The sequence below is a fragment of the Moschus berezovskii genome, chromosome 22 (assembly GCF_049115385.1).
Source record: "Moschus berezovskii isolate FMDL1 chromosome 22, NW_MosBer_1.0, whole genome shotgun sequence".
Lineage (NCBI taxonomy): Eukaryota > Metazoa > Chordata > Mammalia > Artiodactyla > Moschidae > Moschus > Moschus berezovskii.
The window spans coordinates 13,086,173-13,110,567 of NC_142481.1; the positions used below are offsets into that span (position 1 = coordinate 13,086,173).

Here is a 24,395-nt window from a genome sequence, read left to right on the forward strand (position 1 = left end):
AGAGCAACTAAACAACAACGCTTCATTGCTTGTAGCCAAGTTGCCTTAATTCTGTTCCCCCACCCAGTCCTGCTTCAAATCTGTGTCCTGACCACACTTGGGCAACTCAGTTTGACGGCCTCAGTTTTCCAGATACACCCAGGTCATCAGAATGGTCGTTGACACCTCTGACCCCACCAGGATGGAGGCCGAGTCCTGCCCTCCTGGTGGGCTGTGTGACCAAGGCTCTCAGCCTCCATATCCTGATTATCAACCATCTCCCAGGATGATTGCAGCAACTGAGCAGAGAAAAGAGGCAGGGACAATTGTTATCCATCCCTAAGACCTGCGGGGGAGGAAGCCAGGAAATGACTGAACTTCCTGTCATTTGGATGTGGCAGCGCTGCCTGGGAAATTTAACATGGAACACAAGGGTGTTTTCCTGTTTTGCAGACACAAGATTTTGAGTGTGGAATCATAGGTTTCCGTTGGGTGTCACCATCAATAACAATCCTACCCATTTGGGGCACAGACTGAAAATTCCTCACCCCAGGGAAAGGTTGGTGTGGGGGCCAAGGCACTGCCAGGCTCTCCAGGGCGACCCTCTGTAGGCAGCTGCTGCAGAGACATGGTCTCTGTTGGGAATAGCAGTGCTTCCTCTCTGGGCATCGGTAACCAGCTTCCTGGCTCCCTCCCACTCCCTGCCGTCCCCAGGCCAGCTGCCCATCACAATCCCATCTCAACCTTCACAGCAGACTCTGCGCGACTGTCCCTGGGACATCACATGGCTCATTCCCTCTCTTCGCTTTTCTCCTGCTGCCTGCCTGCTGCTGTGCAGGGTCCTGTAGGTTCCCTGAAGGCTGTGTGTGTGTGTGTGTGTGTGTGTGTGTGTGTGATTGGCCCCTGCACGTGGATAATATTTCAAGCTGAAGAAATTTGACAGTCATTTTTAAATGTTTATTTTAAATGAAAGAATTCATGATTAGGACTTCTATGTGGAATCAACCAGGGTCTGTCTTGAAGACTGGATCACTCTTTTTTTTTTTAATTATTTATTTATTTTATATTTACTTTTGGCTGCACTGGTTCTTCACTGCCGTGCACAGGCTTGCTCTAGTTATGGCGAGAGAGGGCTACTCTCTAGTTGCAGTGTGCATGCTTCTCGTTGCAATGACTTCTCTTGTTGCAGAGCACAGGCTCCAGGGTGTGTGGTTTTTAGTAGTTGCTGCATGGCTTAGTTGTCCCATGACAAGCGGGATCTTCCCAGACCAGGGATCAAACTTGTGTCCCTTGCGCCGGCAGGTGGATTCTTAACCACTGGACCACCAGGGAGGTCCGATCCCATGACCCTTAATTGAACAAGCAGGTGGATGGAAAGAATAGGATGAGATGTATGAGGAGGGAGCCTGTGTGGAGACCAGAAAGAAACTTAATTGTGTGCAGCGAAGGTGGCTGAGAGTGAAGGGTCTGACTGGTGAAGCATGGACCCAGCTTAGACAAGAGGCCGGAGAGGAGTGGTGGGTGCAAGTCCACCGGGTGATACAACCTTACAGTGGTGACCGGGATGAGGTCTTCAGGCTTCTAAGGTGTGGTCGAAATCGAGTGGGCAGTGGGACAGCTAACAGGGCACACGGACTCAAGATCTGACCTCCACCAGGGACTTCCTGTGCCAGCCGTCACACTGTTTCCTGGGGCCCTGCTTGTGGCCAGCACTGTGCTGTACGTGACAGCTAAGGAGTTGTAGAGACACTGGCCAGGTCATTATCAACCACTGCATCCCCTCATCGTCCTTGTTTTCCTTGTTAAATTGTGACTAACTGCATATGTGTCGGAGAAGGCAATGGCAAGCCACTCCAGTACTCTTGCCTGGAAAATCCCATGGATGGAGGAGCCTGGTAGGCTGCAGTCAGTGGGGTCGCTAAGGGTCGGACACGACTGAGCAACTTCACTTTCACTTTTCACTTTCACACATTGGAGAAGGAAATGGCAACCCACTCCAGTGTTCTTGCCTGGAGAATCCCAGGGATGGCGGAGCCTGGTCGGCTGCCGTCTAAGGGGTCACACAGAGTCAGACACGACTGAAGTGACTTAGCAGCAGCAGCAGCATATGTGTACTTTGGTGGCCCCAAAGTGAAAGTAATTCAAGGGGCCATTTATTTTTATTTCACTTATTTTCGGCTGTGCTGGGTCTTCCTTGCTGCTTGCGCTTTTTCTCTAATTGCGAAGAGCAGGGGGCTAGTCTCTGGTTGTGGCGTGCCGACTTCTCATGGCGGTGGCCTCTCCTGTTACAGAGCACGGGCTCTAGAGCATTCGGGCTTCAGCAGTCGTGGCGCGCGGGCTCAGTGATTACGGCTCCCAGGTTCCGGGGCACAGGCTCAACAGCTGTGGTGCATGGGCTTAGTTGCTCCGCAGCATGTGGGATCTGCCCGGATCAAGGACCGAACCCGTGTCTCCTGCACTGGCAGGCAGATTCTCTACCACTGAGCCACCAGGGAAGCCCTCTTTAAAATTTAATTTTTATTAAAACATCTTATTTTGTATTGAGGTATAGCTTTTTGGGCTCCAAAATCACTGCGGATGCTGATTGCAGCCCTGAAATTAAAAGACGCTTACTCCTTGGAAGGAAAGTTATGACCAACCTAGATAGTATATTAAAAAGCAGAGACATTACTTTGCCAACAAAGGTCCATCTAGTCAAGGCTATGGTTTTTCCCGTGGTCATGTATGGATGTGAGAGTTGGACTGTGAAGAAAGCTGAGCGCCGAAGAATTGATACTTTTGAACTGTGGTGTTGGAGAAGACTCTTGAGAGTCCCTTGGACTGCAAGGAGATCCAATCAGTCCATTCTAAAGGAGATCAATCCTGGGTGTTCATTGGAAGGACTGATGCTAAAGCTGAAACTGCAATACTTTGGCCACCTCATGCGACGAGTTGACTCACTGGAAAAGACTCTGATGCTGGGAGGGATTGGGGGTGGGAGGAGACGGGGACGACAGAGAATGAGATGGCTGGATGGCATCACCGACTCGATGGACATGAGTTTGGGTGAACTCCGGGAGTTGGTGATGGACAGGGAGGCCTGGCGTGCTGTGGTTCATGGGGTCGCAGAGAGTCGGACACAACTGAGCGACTGAACTGAACTGAACTGAATAGCTGATTAACAACAATGTGATAGTTTCAGGTCGACGGTAAAGGGACTCAGCCATATTTGTACATAAATCCTTTCTCCCCCAGACTTCAAGGGGCATTTGTCCTGGGCATCTTTTTTCTTCCTTGTGCACCATGAATATAATTTTTTAAAAAAATCTCCCACCACCAGGGTACTGGCAGATGCCAACACCCTTTTTTTCCCCTTCAAACACATTTCTTCCCTCACAGTCAGGACCAGTAACAGGAACTGCTGAAATACGTACAAGGGTTTCCTGAGAGCCTGTGACCGTGCAGCTCACAGCAGGCATGCTTCCACTTCCAGCTGATGGAGTCGACGCTGCTGCTCCTGGTAGGCCCACGAGCAGCTGTGTCCTAGGGAACACTCAGCCTCACAGGCAGGTCCCATCCTAACGAAAAGTAATGACAGGAAAGTTGCCTGTCCGAGGGCTGCCACTGCCCAAGGAAACATCCTCAGTTCTCTCTGGTGGCCATATGGGAAAATTTGTTAGGCTCAGCTTTCTAAACCATTAGACCAGGGAATTCCCTGGTGGTCCAGTGGATAAGAACCCACCTACCAATGCAGGGGACACGGGTTCGATCATGGTCCGGGAAGATACCACATGCTGCAGAGCAACTGAGCTCGTGTGCCACAACTGCTGAGCTCGGGCACTGCAACTCCTGAAGCCCGTGTTCCCTGGAGCCCATACTCCACAACAAGGAAGGCAACGAGGGGCCTGGGCATCACAACAGCTGGAGAAAGCCTGCATGCAGCAACCGACACCCAGGGCAACCAAAGAATAATTAATTAATTTTAAAAAATGCAAGGCCCTAACTTTAATTCAGCTTTTGACTGAATCAACAGAGGGATAGTGGTTCCATTATATGATATGGGGAACTCTTGGGAAAATCACTGGGGAAACCAAAAAGAACCCAAGAGCCTCATTTGGACTTAAAACCTGAAGATGCCTATTAGACACTAAAACATTCTGGTCACTTGTCCTGTGGAGGCCTTATTTGCTCTGCCCATAAAGATGGGGAGTTTCTTTCAGTCTCTCAAGCCTGTTATCTCCCGAGTCTTTTGTTTCGCCCTTAAATCCCATTACAGCAGACTTATTTACACTTTCTCTTGGTTCTCAGAAGCCTGGACTCTTAACAGTGCTGACAAAGGCATTGTGTCGCAGTGAAAAGAACAAGGGCTCTGCAGTCAGGCAGATGTGGGCTCAAATTCTGACATCAGTGCTTTCAACCTCCCTGAAACCAAACAAGCTGTGAACCCTCCCTGGTCCTAGCACCTCCCTCAACGTGACGACTGAGAACGGCCCTGTGTAGAAGAGGACCTTGCAGGACACTTGGTTCTGAACCGTGTCAGCTGAGACGGATTTTCCCATCGTTCTCTTTAGCTGAGCTTCTAAGAGTGGAAGCAGAGAGCGGTCCACTGGTCTCTCTTCCTAACCCCTCCCCTCGGATGCCGTCAGTGTCCCCGTCCCCAGTGGCTGCGGCACAAACCCCACGTCCTGTGCCACTTGTGCAGACACTACTCAGGGTCTCCCCCAGTGCCCTCGAGCATGCCTTCCACCCATTGCCCACTCTGGGCCTGGGCTCATGCCCCTCCCTTAACCAGAACTGCTCCCCTCATTTCTCCTGGAGGGTTACTTGGACTGTGAAGAAAGCTGATTGCCGAAGAATTGATTATTTTGAACTGTGGTGCTGGAGAAGACTCTTGAGAGTCCCTTGGACTGCAAGGAGATCCAACTAGTCCATTCTAAAGGAGACCAGTCCTGGGTGTTCATTGGAAGGACTGATGCTAAAGCTGAAGCTCCAATACTTTGGCCACCTCATGCGACGAGTTGACTCACTGGAAAGATTCTGATGCTGGGAGGGATTGGGGGCAGGAGGAGAAGGAGACGACAGAGGATGAGATGGCTGGATGGCATCACCGACTCGATGGGTATGAGTTTGAGTGAACTCCGGAAGTTGGTGATGGACAGGGAGGCCTGGCGTGCTGTGATTCATGGGGTTGCAGAGTCGGACACGACTGAGAGACTGAACTGAACTGAGCAGAGGTTTCCATTGTTGTTACCAAAAGCGGCCACAAGGCGGCAGCATTTCTTCATGCTCCACACTTTGTTTTTTTCTGGCTAATTTTAATTTTCTATTGGGCTTCCCGGTGACTCAGAAAGGAATGAATCTGCCTGCAATGCAGGAGACCCGAGTTCAATCCCTGGGTCAGGAAGATCCCTGGAGAAGGGAATGGCAACCCACTCCAGTATTCTTGCCTGGAGAATTCCATGGACAGAGGAGCCTGGCGGGCGACAATCCACGGGATCGCAAAGAGTCAGACACGGCTGAACAACTAACACTTTCAGTTTCTACTTTCTATTGGAGTAGAGTTGATTTCTGTTGTTGTATTGTTTTAGGTTTACAGGAACTTGATTCAGTCATACACAGACATATACCGATTCTATTAAGGGGGCTTTTCCCAAATCGGTTCTTTCAGTGTGTCCCCTGGACTTCCTTGTGCTAACAGTGGGTCCTTCAGGATTGTATCTGATAGTAAGTAGTTCAGTTCAGTTCAGTTCAGTTCAGTCGCTCAGTCGTGTCCGACTCTCCGCGACCCCATGAATCACAGCACGCCAGACCTCCCTGTCAATCACCAACTCCCGGAGTTCACTCAAATTCATGTCCACAGAGTCGGTGATGCCAGCCAGCCATCTCATTCTCTGTCGTCCCCTTCTCCTCCCGCCCCCAACCTTTCCCAGCATCAGAGTCTTTTCCAGTGAGTCAACTCGTCGCATGAGGTGGCCAAAGTATTGCAGTTTCAGCTTTAGCATCAGTCCCTCCAATGAACATCCAGGATTGATCTCCTTTAGAATGGACTGGTTGGATCTCCTTGCAGTATAAGGGACTCGCAAGAGTCTTCTCCAGCACCACAGTTCAAAAGCATCGATTCTTCGGCGATCAGCTTTCTTCACAGGCCGACTCTCACATCCATACATGACCACGGGAAAAACCATAGCCTTGACTAGACAGACCTTGGTTGGCAAAGTAATGTCTCTGCTTTTTAATATACTATCAAGGTTGGTCATAACTTTCCTTCCAAGGAGCAAGCGTCTTTTAATTTCATGGCTGCAATCAGCATCTGGAGTGATTTTGGAGCCCCAAAAAATAAAGTCTGACACTGTTTCCACTGTTTTTCCATCTATTTCCCATGAAGTGATGGGACCAGATGCCATGATCTTTGTTTTCTGAATGTTGAGCTTCAAGCCAAACTTTTCACTCTCCTCTTTCACTTTCATCAAGAGGCTTTTGAGTTCCTCTTCACTTTCTGCCATAAGGGTAGTGTCATCTGCATATCTGAGGTTATTGATATTTCTCCCAGCAATCTCGATTCCAGCTTGTGCTTCTTCCAGCCCAGTGTTCCTCATGATGTACTCTGCATATAAGTTAAATAAGCAAGGTGACAATATACAACCTTGACGTACACCTTTTCCTATTTGGAACCAGTCTTATGTTCCATGTCCAGTTCTAACTGTTGCTTACTGACCTGCATACAGGTTTCTCAAGAGGCAGGTCAGGTGGTCTGGGATTCCCATCTCTTTCAGAATGTTCCACAGTTTATTGTGATCGACACAGTCAAAGGCTTTGGCATAGTCAATAAAGCAGAAATAGATGTTTTTCTGAAACTCTCTTGCTTTCTCCATGATCCAGCGGATGTTGGCAATTTGATCTCTGGTGCCTCTGCCTTTTCTAAAACCTGCTTGAACATCTGGGAGTTTACATACTGCTGAAGCCTGGCTTGGAGAATTTTGAGAATTTTGAGCATGACTTTACTAGCGTGTGAGATGAGTGCAATTGTGCAGTAGTTTGAGCATTCTTTGGCATTACCTTTCTTTGGGATTGGAATGAAGACTGACCTTTTCCAGTCCTGTGGCCACTGCTGAGTTTTCCAAATCTGCTGGCATATTGAGTGCAGCACTTTCACAGCATCATCTTTCAGAATTTGAAATAGCTCAACTGGAATTCCATCACCTCCACTAGCTTTGTTTGTAGTGATGCTTTCTAAGGCCCACTTGACTTCACATTTCAAGATGTCTGGCTCTAGGTCAGTGATCACGTTATCGTGACTATCTTGGTCGTGAAGATCTTTTTTGTACAGTTCTTCTGTGTATTCCTGCCACCTCTTCTTAATATCTTCTGCTTCTGTTAGGTCCATATCATTTCTGTCCTTTATCGAGCCCATCTTTGCATGAAATGTTCCCTTGGAATCTCTAATTTTCTTGAAGAGGTCTCTTGTTTTTCCTATTCTGTTGTTTTCCTCTATTTCTTTGCATTATACCAACCTTAAACTCTCAATGTTCCCCTTCCCCAACCTTTTTAAAAAAATAATCATAAGTTGGCTTTCTAAGTCTGTGAGTCTGTTTCCGTTTATAAGTTAGTTCACGTGTGTGAATTCATAGATTGTGCCCGTCAGCGGTATATTTCTTTCCCTCTCTGACTGACTTCGCTCAGTACGGTAAATCTCCGCCCCACCATGCTCCTGACAATGACACTGTGTCATTCTTTGGGATAGCTGAGGGTATTCCAGTGTCTGGATGGACCAGTCACTTGCCATTTATTGATGGGCACTCTGGTTGGTGCTGTGTCTTGGATATTGTCAACAGTGCTGCCCTGAAAATCGGGGTGCACAAATCACTTTAAATGATTTGAAAATCATTTTATGATTTTTCTCCAGATCGAAGGCAAGGGGTGGGCTTGCCTGATCATGTGTTAAGTCTATATTTAGTGTTTTAAGGACTCTCCATGGTTTTCCTTCATGGCTGCACCCACCCATTTACACCCCCACCCCCAGGGTAGGAGGATGCTCTGTTCCCCTCACCCTCAGCAGCATTTAATTCTTTGTAGATCTTTTGGAAGATGGCTATCCTGAGCTGTGTGAGCTGATACCTAACTGCAGTTTTGATTGGTATTTTTCTAACAGTGATCCCGGGTATCTTTTCAGGTGCTTTATGGCCATCTGCATACCTTCTTTGAACAAATGTCCATTTAGATCTTTGCCCTGTTTTTTTTTATTGAGTTGATTGTTTTCTTGATATTGAGCTGCTGTTTGCATATTTTGGAGGTGAATTCTATTTTTAAATTCAGTTGCAAACTTCCCCCCCCACCGCCATTTTGAGGGTTTTTTCCCCCTTTGTTTAGTGTTTCCTTGCTGTGCCAAACGTTTTTATGTTAATGAGGTCCCTTTTGTTGAGTTTTTAAATTTTTTTTTATTATTCTAAGGATGCAAAAAGAACTTGCTGCAATTTATGTCAAGGCATGTTCTGCCTGTATTTTCCTCAAGAGGTTTACGGTAATTGTCCCTCCATTTAGCTCTGTAATCAATTTGGAGTTTCTTTTTCTGCATGGGTTTGGGAGTGTCGTAATTTCATTCAGTTTTCGTTTGTTTAAGGAACCTTCTCCCTGTCCTCCATTCTGGCTGTTAACGATTTACATTCCCAGCTTCTGTATCAGAGTAAGCTTTTCTTCAAAACCTCTCCACTATTGTTTGTAGACTTTTTGAAAAGGGCCCATCTGACAGGTTTGAGAAGATCCCTCGGTGCAGTTTTGGTTGGCATTTCTTTAACAGTGATCCTGAGCACCTTTCCATGGGCTCTCTGGCCATCTGGATGCCTTCTTTGAGGAGTGTCCATTTAGACCATTGGCCCATTTTTCTATTGGGTTGTTTCGGTTTTTTGATATTGAGCTACATGAGCTGTTTGCATGTGTTGGAGATGAATTCCTTGTGGGTATCCTCATTTGGAAACCTTTTCTTTTCCCAATCTGAGGATGGACTTTTTCTGTCATTTAGGATTTCCCTTGCTGTGCAAACCCTTAAGGTCGATGAGGTCCCTTCTGTTCACTTCCATTTTATTTTTCATTACTCTCAAAGGTGGATCCAACAATAACTGGCTGTGATTTATGTCAAAGTGTGTTCTGCATGTATTTTTCTCAAGAGGTAGAGAGTAATCACCCCTCCAATGAGATCTTCAATCAATCTGGAATTCCTTTTTCTCTATGAGGTTAGGCAATGTGGTAATGTCATTCTCTTTTCACTATTTAAGGAACTTCCACACTATCCTCCCTCAGTTCAGTTCAGTTCAGTTCAGTCGCTCAGTTGTGTCTGACTCTCCGCGACCCCATGAATCACAGCACGCCAGGCCTCCCTGTCCATCACCAACTCCCGAGTTCACGCAAACTCATGTCCATCGAGTAGGTGATATCATCCAGCCATCTCATTCTCTGTCATCCCCGTCTCCTCCCGTCCCCAATTCTTCCTAGCATCAGACTCTTTTCTACTGAGTCAACTCGATGCATGAGGTGGCCAAAGTATTTTCAGCTTTAGCATAAGTCCTTCCAATGAACACTCAGGATTGATCTCCTTTAGAATGGACTGGTTGGATCTCCTTGCAGTACAAGGGACTCTCAAGAGTCTTCTCCAGCACCACAGTTCAAAAGCATCAATTCTTCGGCGCTCAGCTTTTTTCACAGTCCAACTCTCACATCTATACATGACCACGGGAAAAACCATAGCCTTGACTAGACGGACCTTGGTTGGCAAAGTAATGTCTCTGGTTTTTAATATGCTATCTAGGTTGGTCATAACTTTCATTCCAAGGAGTAAGCGTCTTTTAATTTCATGGCTGCAATCAGCATCTGCAGTGATTTTGGAGCCCAAAAAAATAAAGTCTGACACTGTTTCCACTGTTTCCCCATCTATTTCCCATGAAGTGATGGGACCAGATGCCATGATCTTTGTTTTCTGAATGTTGAGCTTCAAGCCAAACTTTTCACTCTCCTCTTTCACTTTCATCAAGAGGCTTTTGAGTTCTTCTTCACTTTCTGCCATAAGGGGGGTGTCATCTGCATATCTGAGGTTATTGATATTTCTCCCAGCAATCTTGATTCCAGCTTGTGCTTCTTCCAGCCCCCCGTTCCTCATGATGTACTCTGCATATAAGTTAAATAAGCAGGGTGACAATATACAACCTTGACGTACTCCTTTTCCTATTTGGAACCAGTCTGTTGTCCAGTTCTAACTGTTGCTTCCTGACCTGCATACAGGTTTCTCAAGAGGCAGGTCAGGTGGTCTGGGATTCCCTTCTCTTTCAGAATGTTCCACAGTTTATTGTGATCAACACAGTCAAAGGCTTTGGCATAGTCAATGAAGCAGAAATAGATGTTACTGACTGTTAACAATTTACAGGAGGGTTCCCTTTTCTCCACAACCTCTCCACCGTTTATTGTTTGTAGACTTTTTGACAAAGGCCATTCTTACCGGTGTAAGCTGATAGGTGATTGTAGTTTTGATTTTCATTTCTGCAAGATTTCATGATGTTGAAATCCTTTCAAAAAAAAAAAAAACAGTATGAGTAAAACTGAACTCCCGAATTTGGCTTCTTGACAGCCTGCTCTGTTTTGAATTCTTTTCCAGGACATTTGTTGAGGACAGGTGTCTTTTCCTTGCATCCCCGCAGGCCTGGTGAAGAGTAACTGCTCATCAGTTCAGTTCAGTCGCTCAGTCGTGTCCGACTCTGCGACCCCATGACAGTTTTTTCTCTTGTTACCAAAAATGGCCACAAGGCGGCAGCATGTCTTCATGCGCCAGACTTGCCGGGTGATCATGGTAACAACTTGAATCAGTGTAGAGTTGCTTACTGTTGTTTAAGTTTCAGTTCAGTTCAGTTCAGTTCAGTCGCTCAGTCGTGTCCGACTCTCCGCGACCCCATGAATCACAGCACTCCAGGCCTCCCTGTCCATCACCAACTCCCGGAGTTCACTCAAACTCATGTCCACAGAGTCGGTGATGCCATCCAGCCATCTCATTCTCTGTCGTCCCCTTCTCCTCCCGCCCCCAACCTTTCCCAGCATCAGAGTCTTTTCCAGTGAGTCAACTCGTCGCATGAGGTGGCCAAAGTATTGCAGTTTCAGCTTTAGCATCAGTCCTTCCAATGAACACCCAGGATTGATCTCCTCTAGAATGGACTGGTTGGATCTCCTTGCAGTATAAGGGACTCTCAAGAGTCTTCTCCAACACCACAGTTCAAAAGCATCGATTCTTCGGCGATCAGCCTTACAGAAACTTAATTCAGCTATACATAGACGTATATCGATTCTGTTCTTTAAGGGGGCTTTTAAGGGGGCTTTTTCCAAATAGGTTCTTTCAGTGTATTCCGTAGACTTTCCTGTGCTATTCAGTAGGCCCTCTTTGATTATCTATCTGATAATAAGTAGTGTGTTAATATGTTAATCCCAACCTCTTAATGTCCCACTTCCCCTATGTATTTTTTTAAAAATAATCATAAGTTGGTTTTCTAAGTCTGTGAGTTTCTCTTTATAAAGTTCATTTTGATGAATTTATAGATTCCTCCTGTGAGTGATAATATTTCTCCCCCTCTCTGATTGACTTCACTATGATGCATTTGCATCGCGTCGGGGAACACGGATGAACCCTCGCGGCTCATCTGCTCAGATCCACATTCCATTTTCAAACATCTGAAATACTGTGGCTCAAGAGAAATACTGTGGGAGCCACTTATGTAATTTTAAGTTTTCTAGCAGTCATATTTTTAAATGTAATTAAGAAATGGGTGAATTAGCATGAGAAAAGATGCTCAACATCATTAATCATTAGGGACTGCAGCCCGTCAGGCTCCTCTGTCCATGGGGATCCTCCAGGCAAGAATCCTGGAGTGGGTTGCCATGCTCCCCTCCAGCGGCTTTTCCTGGGATAAAACCTGGGTCTCCCGCACTGCAGGCAGATTCTTTACTGACTGAGCCACTAGGGAAGCCCAATCATTAGGGAAATTCAAAGTAAAACCACAATGAGATACCACCTCACACCCACTAGGATGGCTATCGTGAAAAAAAAGAAAGAAAATAAGTGTTGGCAAGGGGTTTCTCTGATGGTCCAGTGGTTAAGACTCTGCACTTCCAACGCAGGGGGCATAAGTTTTATCCCTGGTTGGGAACTAAGGTACCACAAGCCTCGGGGCACAGCCAAAAAATAAAAATAATAAAATAACAATGAAAATAATTAAATATTAAAAAAAAAACAAGTGTTGGCACAGAGGTAGAAAGTTGGAGCCCCTGTGCACTGGCCGTAGGAATGGGGATCGTGGTCATGGTCGTGTGGATGGCAAATGGTATAGCCAACAGCACAGCACTTCTCAGATAATTAAACAGAATCACCCACAGTCCAGCAATCCCACTTCTGAGTATATACCCAAAAGAATTTTTAAGAAAAGACTTCCCTCGTGGTCCAGCGACTAAGGCTCTGCGCTCCCAATGCAGGGAGCCTGGATCCGATCCTGGTCAGGGAACTAAATCTCACATGCCACAGCTAACACTTGGAACAGCCAAAAATATACGTTAAAAAAGAAAGAAAGCAGGGGCTTGGACAGATATCTGTACACCCTTGTTCAGAGCGATGCTGTTCACCATAGCCAAAAGGTAGAAATGACCTAAGTGCCCATGGACAAATAAACAAAATGTGGTTGTTGATACAATGAAATATTATTCAGCCTCAAAGAGAAAGGAAACTCTGATACATGTTGCAACATGGATGAGCAAACCAGTCAGGAAAAGACAGATACTGTGTGATCCCATTTACATGAGGTTCGTGGAGTAGGCAAATTCATAGAGACACAAAGCAGAAGGGTGGTTGCCACGGGCTGGGAGAGGGCAGATGAGGAGTTGTAAAACAGGTACATTTTCAGTTTTGAAAGATGAAAATATATTCCTACCACAATGTGAATGTATTTCACACTACTGAATTGTAAACTTTAAAATATGGTAAAAATGGGGGTTTCCCTGGTGGCTCAGTGGTTAAGAATCCACTGCCAGTGCTGGAGACACAGGTTCGGATTCCTGGTCTGGGAAGATCCCATGTGCCTCGGAGCAACTAAGCCTGTGCACCACAGCTACTCAGCCTGGGCTCCAGAGCCCAGGAGCCACAGCTACTGAAGCCTGTGTGCCGTAGAGCCGGAGCTCTGCATCAGGAAAAGCCGGCGCGATGAGAAGCCTGTGCACCACAACTGCAGAGTAGCCCCTGCTCTCCGCAACTAGGGAAAAGCCCGAGCAGCCACAGAGAGCCAGCACAGCCCAAAAACATAAACCAAATTAAATTAAAAATACACACTCACGGCTTCCCTGGTGGCTCAGTGGTAAAGAATCTGCCTGCTAAGGCAGGAGACACAGGTTCGATCCCTGATCCGGGAGGATCCCACATGCTGCAGAGTCACTCAGCCTGTTCACCACAACTATTCAGCCTGTGCTCTAGAGCCCGGGAACTGCCAACCACTGAGCCCACACGCTGAAACTACTGAAGCACACGCTTGAGAGTCCGTGCTTCAAAACAAGAGAAACCTGTACACCGCAACCAGAGAGCAGCCCCTGCTCGCTGCAACTGGAGAAAAGCCCACGCAGTAAGGAAGACCCAGCACAGCCAAAAATAAATAAATAAATATTATTAAAAAAATATACAAACACAAAAACAACAGATAGGAAAAAGGCACTCTGACCTCCCCTTTGGTGGTGGTTTAGTCACTAAGTTGCGTCCGACCCTTTAAAAACGGTTAAAAGGGTAACTTTTATGCTATGTGTTTTACCACGGTAAAAGAAATTTACAAATAAACAGGTGAAATTAGCTTTAGTCATATTTTTATTTATCGCAATATACCCCAAATATTATCATTTCAAAATATAATTATCTTTTACAATTATTGAAATACTGACTATTCTTTTTATCAAACCCAGCTTGGAAATACAGCATGTGTGTTACAGCAGACCTCGGTTAGAGCTAACCGCTTTCCAAGTGCTTAATAGCCATCTGTACACATCTCCATAATTTTTTTAAAGACACCAAGAGTTTCTCTGAAAACTTCCCACAGCATCTAGAAACACACCCACCATTCAGGGATCCACCCCTCAATCTCATCTCAGACACTTTCAGAGAAAGCACTTGCTCAAGGAGCACATGACGGTACCAAACTGGACATCTGCAAGTCAGTTTGACCTGCAAACCCCTCTTGTCCCCTGTCTTCTTACATAAATTTGTGTATCATTCACGTGTCCATTGGAAGCACACTGGCAGGGCCTCAGATAGTCATCTCAAAGTCAGGGGGGCGGTGGTGGCCGGGGACTGGACTGGAGGCCCCCTCCAGTTTCCCTGTCAGCTCTCTGTCCTCCTCCTCTTCCTTGGCGTTCTCCTCTGCCTCCTCTTCCAGGAAGGCCACCAGTTCCTCCCGCAGTGCCGCCATCTCCAGTCCCAGGCTGCACAGCTGGCCCAGCAGCTGGACATCCACTCGGCGGAGGTTCCCCTCGGGTGGGAAAGGGCAGTCATGGGTATGCCACTCCAGACGGCAAAGGGTTAGTGTGCTTCTGCCTAGAAACCTGGGTGGGAGCAGCCCCCAGCTCAAGTCCCAACACAGATTCTTTGCCTAACCAAACTTTAGTCAGGATCCTGAACATTTTCCGGGGTCCATCAATACTTCTTTGTATCAGGAAAATCCAGTTTTAGCAAGAATCCCCCTCTTTGTATGTTTTGGACTAACCTGGTGGCTCAGACGGTAAAGAATCTGCTTGCAATGCAGGAGACCCCGGTTCAATTTCTGGGTTGGGAAGATTCCCTGGAGAAGGGAAAGGCAACCCACTCCAGTATTCTTGCCTGGAGAATTCCATAGACAGAGGAGCCTGGTGGGCTACAGTTCATGGGGTCGTAAAGAGTTGGACGCGACTAAGAGACTAACAACACCCTGTTTCATATCTAATCAGATTTCTTGTCCTCCTCCCTCCTCCATCCCCCAGGTCATGGCTGATCACCCTGGCCTGCCTTTAGCAAGAATCCTGCTAGATCAGTTCAGCCAGACTCCCCCCTTACCCCTAAGGTTGCCTCTTCGGAATTTTTCTTTTTTTCCCCCCTTTTGGCTGTGCCACTCGGCATGTGGGATCTTAGTTACCCCACCAGGGATTGAACCCAAATCCCCTGCATTGGAACCTCTCTGAGGCTTAACTACTAGACCTCCAGGGACACCCCAGCCTCTTAGGAATGTTCTATCGCCTGACCCTGCTCCTTGGCTGTCAATTCCCAATTGCCCATGCTATATTCAAGGTTCAGCCCAATCTCTCTCTTCTACTACAAAATCCCATCACAGCGGGTCTTTATACCTACAGCCCGCCATCTTTAACAGGTGTCATCAATTACTTTCTCTTTAACAGCCCTGGCGCACAGCATGCGGGTGGAGCCCTCCCGGGGTCCCTGGACTCTGTCGGCCTGCTCTGCCCCGTGTCCCACTGTCTTGGCCTCTCCGTCTCCCTGTCCCTCGCTTTCTCCACCTCTCTAGGTCTCTGTGTGTCTTGAGTCTTAGTCTCCGTCTCTCTTATTAGGCCCCTCTCCTGTTACCTGTCTCCATCTCTCTGTCTCTACTTGGCTGTCTCCCTCCGTCTCTCTAGACCCTGTCTTTCTGTCCGTCTCTGTTTCTCTGCCCTGCCTCTGACTTCCTCCCTCTGCCTTTCGGATTTAACAGAGGCCTGCATTTGGCTCTCAGGCTCTGCTTTCAATCTCTCGTCTCCTGTACTGTCACTCACTGTCCTGTGTCTCTGTCTCCCGCTCACCCTGCCGCATCCGTCTCTGCCTCTATTTCTCCACTCCTGTCTCTCACTTTCTTTCAGCCTCTGGCACCTTTTGTTTTCATCCATCCCCATTCATTTATCCACTCCCCACTCCCCCATCTCTGATTCCTCTGAACCCCTCACTCACCAGCTCCTCCCAGATCCACAGCAGACTCTCCCTGGCCCCTCCAGCGCCAGCCCCTGGGGACGCGAGGGTCTGACCCACCTTCTCCACTGGGGGGACGCCCCTCAGGGCCCGCGGGGGTGGGCCCAGCCCCGGGGGCACCAGTCCAGCCTGCCTCAGCTGCTTCCAGAGCTCCATAGCCTCTGAACTGCGGCAGCCAGTAACAGCAAGTGGCAAGGTCCAGAGTGACCCAGCCCCTGGGGAGTTGGGGGCGGGAGGAGGGGAGTAAAGGGCAGTGGAGAGTGGGGGAGCACCCCCTGGCATCACAAAGTCCGTTCTCCACAGAGAATCAGCAGCTTCGTGTGTGTGGAGGGGGAGGATGTGTGTGTGTGGGTGTGTGTGCGCGCGCGCGCATGTGTGTGTTTTAACTGAAGTGTAGCATGAGGTCGGCTCACAGGGATCCAACCTCAGCCCCTCTGGCCGGAGGTCAAACTCCACCCCTCCCTGCCCCTTCTCAGATGGACCCCTCACAGGTGAGCGGCTGCCCCGCCTCTTCTTCCCCGCCCCTCCTGGGTCCCGCCCACTGCTCCTCCCCAACACTCTCTGCAGCCCTCTCCTCCACTTAACCTCTATCTTTCCCTGGTTTGATCCTTACCCGTCTTCTCCACTCTGGCCATGGAATTGCAGGGCTTCACAGCCCCTGTGCCTGAGGAGCCAGGAGTGGCTTCCAGGAGAACGATCCCTCAGCCGGAGTGCCTTGGTGTCCAGGCTGCTGGCCCAGGCTGAGCAGCAGTTCTGCCAACCCTGGACTTGTCCACAGATATTATCACTAGCAATTCAGGCCCCGCCATGAACTGCAGCACACCAGGCTCCTCTGTCGTCTACTACTTACGGGAGTTTTCTGAAATTCATGTCCATTGAGTTGGTGATCGATCCCTGGGTTGGGGAGATACCCTGGAGAAGGGAATGGCAACCCACTCCACTATTCTTGCCTGGAGAATTCCATGGACAGAGAAGCCTGGTGGGCTAAAGTTCATGGGGGTCACAAAGAATTGGACATGGCTGAGCAACTAACATTTACTAATGCCAGTTACAGAACGGAGGCAGTGACTTACTGTACAAAATCATTCAACTTTTCTGTATATTTTCAAATTGTCCTATTAAGATGTTAGGAAGCTGTGATGCTATTGGTCTCTGGCTCTTAGTGGAGACAGTTGATTCCTTTGGGAAGGTTCATTGGTTGAGATTTTCAACCAATGGGAGTTGAGTCAGTGCTCATGATTGATGGGAGAGTGTAACAGAGCTTGAGGAAGCCTTTCCCTCCAAAGACGTAGTTCTACTGCTGTAAGCAATGGAAATCTGACTCAAATTCATTTAGGCAGAAATGGGAATCTATTTTTAGGAGCTCTGGGGCAGGTCACGAGCAGACAGACACGCTGGATTCAGGCTTTAAATGATGTCTTTGTTGTTGGTCAGCTGCTCAGTCGTGTCCAGCTCTTTGTGATCCCGTGGACTGCATGGACTGCCATGGACACCAGGCTTCCCTCTCCTTGACCATCTCCCAGAGTTTGCTCAACTCATGTCCATCGAGTCAGTAATGCCATCCAACCATGTCATCCTCTGTCATCCCCTTCCCTCCTGCCTTCAATCTTTCCCATCATCAGCGTCTTTTCCAATGAGTCGGCTCTTTGCATCAGGTGGCCAAAGTATTGGAGCTTCAGCTTCAGTATCAGTCCTTCCAGTGAATATTCAGGGTTGATTTCCTTTAGGATGGACTGGTTTGATCTCCTTGCTGTTCAAAGGACTCTCAAGTCTTCTCCAGCATCACAGTTTGAAGGAATCAGTTCTTCAGCGCTCAGCCTTTTTTATTGTGATGATGTCTTTAGCAGCAGTGGTAGTTTAGTTGCTGAGTCGTGTCCGATTCTGGTGACCCCATGGACAGTAGCCTGCCAGGTTCCTCACCCTTGGGACTCTCCAGGCAAGAATACTGGACTGGGGCTCTGGTTTTCTCAATCTCTCTGCTCTCCTTGTCTCTTTTATTGTCTGGTATTATCCTTATGGTGGTAGGAGAGTTGCTGGAAGTCTCGTCTGTGGTAGAATGTATTATTTTCAAAGTATTTTCTTCCCTCCCACTGGTCCTTTCCTTAGGAGAGGATTTTGTTTCCCTCTTCCCCACTGATGAGCTTGGTTGTGCAACTTGTTTTGGCCATGACTCCTGTTGGCCTTCTTTTGTACCCATAGGTTTCACCGGGTTCCAGGGACTGCTCTCTCCCTTTGGCCCTTCAAGGATGAGGGTGTCACGGAGCCTCTCTCTGGCTAGTTTACAGGTGTTTCACCAGCCCTCGTTGGATACCCCTCACTTTGTAAATAGTGCTGTTATTAAATGCTCAATTATCTTACTTGTGTGTGACTTACTTTTCTGCTTGGATTCTGACTGACACAGAATCCTATTGGATAGATCTACCACAGTTGTGTTTTTTTTTTTTGGAGGGGCTTCCCTGATGGCTCAGCAGTAAAGAATCTGCCTGGCAATGCAGGAGATGTGGGTTCAATCTCTGGGTGGGGAGGATCCCCTGGAGCAGGAAATGGCAACCCACTCCAGTATTCTTGCCTGGAAAATCCCTTGGACAGAGGAGCCTGGTGGGCTACATATAGTCCATGGAGTTGCAAAAGAGCTGGACATGACTTATCGACTAAACAGCAAAACAACAACCACCACAATTTATCGGTTGTATCTCATGCTCTACCACCTCCTTATTCTTTTGCCTTCAATCTTTCCCAGCATTATGGTCTTTTCCAATGAGTTGGCTCTCACATCAGGTGGCCAAAGTATTGGAACTTCAGCATCAGTCCTTTCAATGAATATTTAGGGTTGATTTCCTTTAGGATTGACTGGTTTGATCTCCTTGCTGCCCAAGGGACTCTCAAGAGTCTTCTCCAGCACAATTCAAAAGCATCAATTCTTAGGCTCTCAGCTTTCTTTATGGTCCAACTCTCACATTCGTACATGACTACTGGAAAAACAATAGCTTTGACTAGATAGACTTTTGTCGGCAAAGTGATGTCTCTACTTTTTAATATGCTGTCTAGGTTTGTCATAGCTTTTCTACCAAAGAGCTGCTGCTGCTTCTAAGTCGCTTTAGTCGTGTCCGACTCTGTGCGACCCTTTAGACGGCAGCCGACCAGGCTCCGCCGTCCCTGGGATTCTCCAGGCAAGAACACTGGAGTGGGTTGCCATTTCCTTCTCCAATGTGTGAAAGTGAAAAGGGAAAGTGAAGTCGCTCAGTCGTGTCGGACTAGTAACGACCCCATGGACTGCAGCCCACCAGGCTCCTCTGTCCATGCGATTTTCTAGGCAAGAGTACTGGAGTGGTTTGCCATTGCCTTCTCCGACCAAAGAGCTAGTGTCTTTTCATTTCATGGCTGCAATCAACATCCATAGTTAACATCTAAGGTCTGTTAGGACTTCCCTGGTGGTCCAGTGGTTAAGAATCTGCCTGCCAGTGCGGAGGACATAGGTTTGATCCCTGTCCTCCGATGATCCCACTGGCCTTGGAGCAGCTAAATCCCTGTGCCACAGCTTCTGAGCATGCACAGTCCAGAGCCTGAGCTCCATGACAAGAGAAGACACCTCAGCCAGCCCGCACACCACCACAGAGCGGCTCCGTGCTTGTCACAACCAGGGAAAGCAAAGCCCACGTGCAGCAACAAAGACCCACCACAGCCACAAATAAATGAACAAATAAACAGAATCTTAAAAAAGAAAACACAAACCAGACCATGGCATGCATGTGCAAATGGAATAAAGCAGTCAATTTCTTGCCCACTTCTCTGAGCCAGTCTCCCACACCTCTGGGCAAGCTGGTCCCAGCTCTGGGCCTTCGGTGGCTGTTAGCTCTGCCTGAATCACTTCCCCCCCAGGCCCTTGAATGGCTGTTTCCTTCTCATCCCTCACCGCCTCTTAACAGTCACCACTTCACAGAGGTCTTTACTGATGGTCCTGTGGCTCAGTCACTCCCTATTATATGGCTTGTTTTTATTTGCCTCTTATCAAACACTGTCTGCAATTATCTTGCTTATTCATTTGTTTCTTAACCATCCTCTCACTGACTGTTGGCTCCATTCCAGGAAGAGCCTTGGTTCCATGGTAATCTCACAACTCAGAACAGTGCCTGCCACATGGTAAATATTTGTAGAATGAACGAATGAGTAATTCTATCCACAAGGCTTCATAATGAATTTTGCCTTGAGATATAGCCTTGAACTCCAAACTGAAATTGCCAACACATCACAATACTAGTCTTGAAATTCTGCCTCTGTCCCTTACCTTGAAATCTAAGCTCACAATCTATTCTGTCTCTCCCTTCCTTGACCCTGTTTAAAGAAAGATGTGGGGCTTCCCTTGTGGTCAGGTGGATAAGAATCCACCTTGCAATGCAGGACACACCAGTTCAATCCCTGATCCAGGAGAACCCCACGTGCCTAGGAGCAACTAAGCCCATGCACTGCAACTACTGAAGCCTGCTTGCCCTAGAGCCCCTGACCACAACAAGAGAAGCCAAAATGTGACCCGAAATGAGAAGCCCAAGTATGGAATCTAGAGCAGCCCACGCTCTCCACCACTAGAGAAAGCCCACCCTCAGCAATGAAGACCCAGTACAGCCAAAAATAAATATTTTTAAAAATAATAATTAAAAAATAAAGACGTGGAGTTTCTCAGCACATCTCTTTCTGTTCTAAGGAAGCATTAACAGCTAGTTAGACCTAGAGGAACAGGAAACCTCACAGGGACTGTGAGTACAGTCGGAGGGAAGGAAGGCACTCCAACAGCCCTCTCCTAAGGGAGACTGCTGGGCCCATTTTAATGCCCTTTGGAAAGGGAGGTACAACAGACTGCTAAACCCAAGAAGAGTAATAAGTATGTGCTCCTTTAAGAAGTGTTATTTGAAAAAGTGGGAAAAAGACCTAAGGTCTCCAAAGGAGACATACAGATGGCTAACAAACACATGAAAAGATGCGCAACATCACTCATTATTAGGGAATTGCAAATCAAAACCACAGTGAGGTATCACCTCACACCAGTCAGAATGGCCATCATCAAAAAGTCTACAAACAATAAACGCTGGACAGGGTATGGAGAAAAGGGAACGCTCTTGTACTGTTGGTAGGAATATAAATTGATACAGCCACTGTGGAAGACAGTATGGTAATTCCTTTAAAGACTAGGCGTAAAACCACAATATGACCCAGCAATCCCACTCTTAGGCATATACCCTGAGGAAACCAGGGTTGAAAAGACACATGTATCCCATTGTTCATTACAGCAGTATTTACAATAGCTAGAACATGGAAGCAACCTAGATGCCCATCAACGGATGAATGGATAAAGAAGTTGTTATATATATATACAATGGAATATTACTCAGCGATAAAAAGGAACAAATGTGAGTCAGTTCTGATGAGATGGATAATTTAGAACCTAACAGAGTGAAGTGAGTCAGAAAGCGAAAGATAAATATCATATTCTAGCACACATATATACGGAGTCTAGAAAAATGTTGCTGAAGAATTTATTTACAGGGCAGCAATGGTGAAACAGACATAGAGAATAGACTTATGGACATGGGGAGAGGGGAGGAGAGGGTGAGATGTATGGAAAGAGTAACATGTAAATTTATATTCAGTTCAGTGGCTCAGTTGTGTCTGACTCTTTGCGACCCCATGAATCACAGCACGCCAGGCCTCCCTGTCCATCACCAACTCCCGGAGTTCACTCAAACTCATGTCCATCGAGTTGGTGATGCCATCCAACCATCTCATTCTCTGTCGTCCCCGTCTCCTCCCACCCCCAATCCCTCCCAGCATCAGACTCTTTTCCAGTGAGTCAACTCGTCGCATGAGGTGGCCAAAGTATTGCAGTTTCAGCTTTAGCATCAGTCCTTCCAATGAACACCCAGGACTGATCTCCTTTAGAATGGGCTGGTTGGATCTCCTTGCAGTCCAAGGGACCCTCAAGAGTCTTCTCAAGCACCACAGTTCAAAAACATCAATTCTTCGGCGATCAGCTTTCTTCACAGTCCAACTCTCACATCCATACATGACCACGGGAAAAACCATAGCCTTGACTAGACAGACCTTGGTTGGCAAAGTAATGTCTCTGCTTTTTAATATGCTATCTAGGCTGGTCATAACTTTCCTTCCAAGGAGTAAGCGTCTTTTAATTTCATGGCTGCAATCAGCATCTGCAATGATTTTGGAGCCCCAAAAAATAAAGTCTGACACTGCTTCCACTGTTACCCCATCTATTTCCCATGAAGTGATGGGACCAGATGCCATGATCTTTGTTTTCTGAATGTTGAGCTTCAAGCCAAACTTTTCACTCTCCTCTTTCACTTTCATCAAGAGGCCTTTGAGTTCCTCTTCACTTTCTGCCATAAGGGTGGTGTCATCTGCATATCTGAGGTTATTGATATTTCTCCCGGCAATCTTGATTCCAGCTTGTGCTTCTTCCAGCCCAGCGTTCCTCATGATGTACTCTGCATATAAGTTAAATAAGCAGGGTGACAATATACAACCTTGACATACTCCTTTTCCTATTTGGAACCAGTCTGTTGTTCCATGTCCAGTTCTAACTGTTGCTTCCTGACCTGCATACAGGTTTCTCAAGAGGCAGGTCAGGTGGTCTGGGATTCCCATCTCTTTCAGAATGTCCACAGTTTATTGTGATCCACACAGTCAAAGGCTTTGGCATAGTCAATGAAGCAGAAATAGATGGTTTTCTGGAACTCTCTTGCTTTCTCCATGATCCAGCGGATGTTGGCAATTTGATCTCTGGTGCCTCTGCCTTTTCTAAAACCTGCTTGAACATCTGGGAGTTCACAGTTCACGTATTGCTGAAGCCTAGCTTGGAGAATTTTGAGCATGACTTAACTAGCGTGTGAGATGAGTGCAATTGTGTGGTAGTTTGAGCATTCTTTGGCATTGCCTTTCTTTGGGATTGGAATGAAGACTGACCTTTTCCAGTCCTGTGGCCACTGTTGAGTTTTCCAAACTTGCTGGCACATTGAGTGCAGCACTTTCACAGCATCATCTTTCAGGATTTGAAATAGCTCAATTGGAATTCCATCACCTCCACTAGCTTTGTTTGTAGTGATGCTCTCTAAGGCCCACTTGACTTCACATTCCAAGATGTCTGGCTCCAGCTGAGTGATCATGCCACCGTGATTATCTTCGTCATGAAGATCGGTTTTGTACAGTTCTTCTGTGTATTCTTGCCACCTCTTCTTAATATCTTCTGCTTCTGTTAGGTCCATACCATTTCTGTCCTTTATCGAGCCAATCTTTGCATGAAAAGTTCCCTTGATATCTGTAATTTTCTTGAAAAGATCTCTTGTTTTTCCTGTTCTGTTGTTTTCTTCTATTTCTTTGCATTGATCACTGAGGAAGGCTTTCTTATCTCTCCTTGCTATTCTTTGGAACTCTGCATTCAGATGCTTATATCTTTCCTTTTCTCCTTTGCTTTTCGCTTCTCTTCACAGCTATTTGTAAGGCAAGAGAAGACTCTACACATGGACTTCACCAGATGGTCAACATTGAAATCAAATTGATATTATTTGCAGCCAAAGATGGAGAAGCTCTATACAGTTAGCAAAAACAAGACCAGGAGCTGACTGTGGCTCAGATCATCAACTCCTTATTGCCAAATTCAGACTTAAATTGAAGAAAGTAGGGAAAACCACTAGACCGTTCAGATATGACCTAAATCAAATCCCTTATGATTATACAGTGGAAGTAAGAAATAGATTTAAGGGTCTAGATCTGATAGATAGAGTGCCTGATGAACTCTGGACAGAGGTTCGTGATATTGTGCAGGAGACAGGGACCAAGACCATCCCCATGGAAAAGAAATGCAAAAAAAATTTATATTACCATATGTAAAATAGATAGCCAATACCATGGGCCTTAGAGAGCATCACTACGAACAAAGCTAGTGGAGGTGATGGAATTCCAATTGAGCTATTTCAAATCCTGAAAGATGATGCTGTGAAAGTGCTGCACTCAATGTGCCAGCAAGTTTGGAAAACTCAACAGTGGCCACAGGACTGGAAAAGGTCAGTCTTCATTCCAATCCCAAAGAAAGGCTATCTATTTTACATATGGTATGGGCTTTGCAATATGGCTCAGGAAACTCAAACAGGGGCTCTGTATCAATCCAGAGGGATGGGATGGTGAGGGAGATTTGAGGGAGGTTCAAAAGGGAGGGGATACATGTATACCTATGGCCGATGCATGTTAAGGTTTGACAGAAAACAACAAAATTCTGTAAAGCAATTATCCTTCAATAAAAAAAATAAATTAAAAAAAATGTTATTTGCTCAAGTCATGTCCAACTCTTAGGGACTCTGTGGATGGTAAAAGACAATAGTCCTCCAGGCGCCTCTGTTATGGAATTCTCCAGCCAAGAATACTGGAGTGAGTTGTCATTCCCTTCTCCAGG

At 46.8% G+C, this 24,395-nt stretch overlaps 1 protein-coding gene across 1 annotated transcript; it reads right to left on the minus strand.

Annotated features, from left to right (window-relative positions):
• Positions 1–14,261: 14,261 nt before the first annotated feature.
• Positions 14,262–16,096, minus strand: ERICH4 (glutamate rich 4). Its single transcript, XM_055411080.1, has 2 exons — positions 15,923–16,096; positions 14,262–14,483 (listed from the first exon to the last, which is right to left on the minus strand). The coding sequence occupies exons 1-2, from the start codon at positions 16,094–16,096 to the stop codon at positions 14,262–14,264; spliced, it is 396 nt and encodes a 131-aa protein (XP_055267055.1).
• Between the last annotated feature and the right edge of the window lie 8,299 nt (positions 16,097–24,395).

Excerpts from the sequence above, each read along its gene's own strand:
- ERICH4 (XM_055411080.1), bottom strand. The coding sequence starts at position 16,096 with ATGGAGCTCTGGAAGCAGCTGAGGCAGGCTGGACTGGTGCCCCCGGGG. Across the intron at positions 14,484-15,922 it reads TGTGGATCTGGGAGGAGCTG|GGGAACCTCCGCCGAGTGGA; the intron begins GTGAGTGAGGGG and ends TTCCCACCCGAG.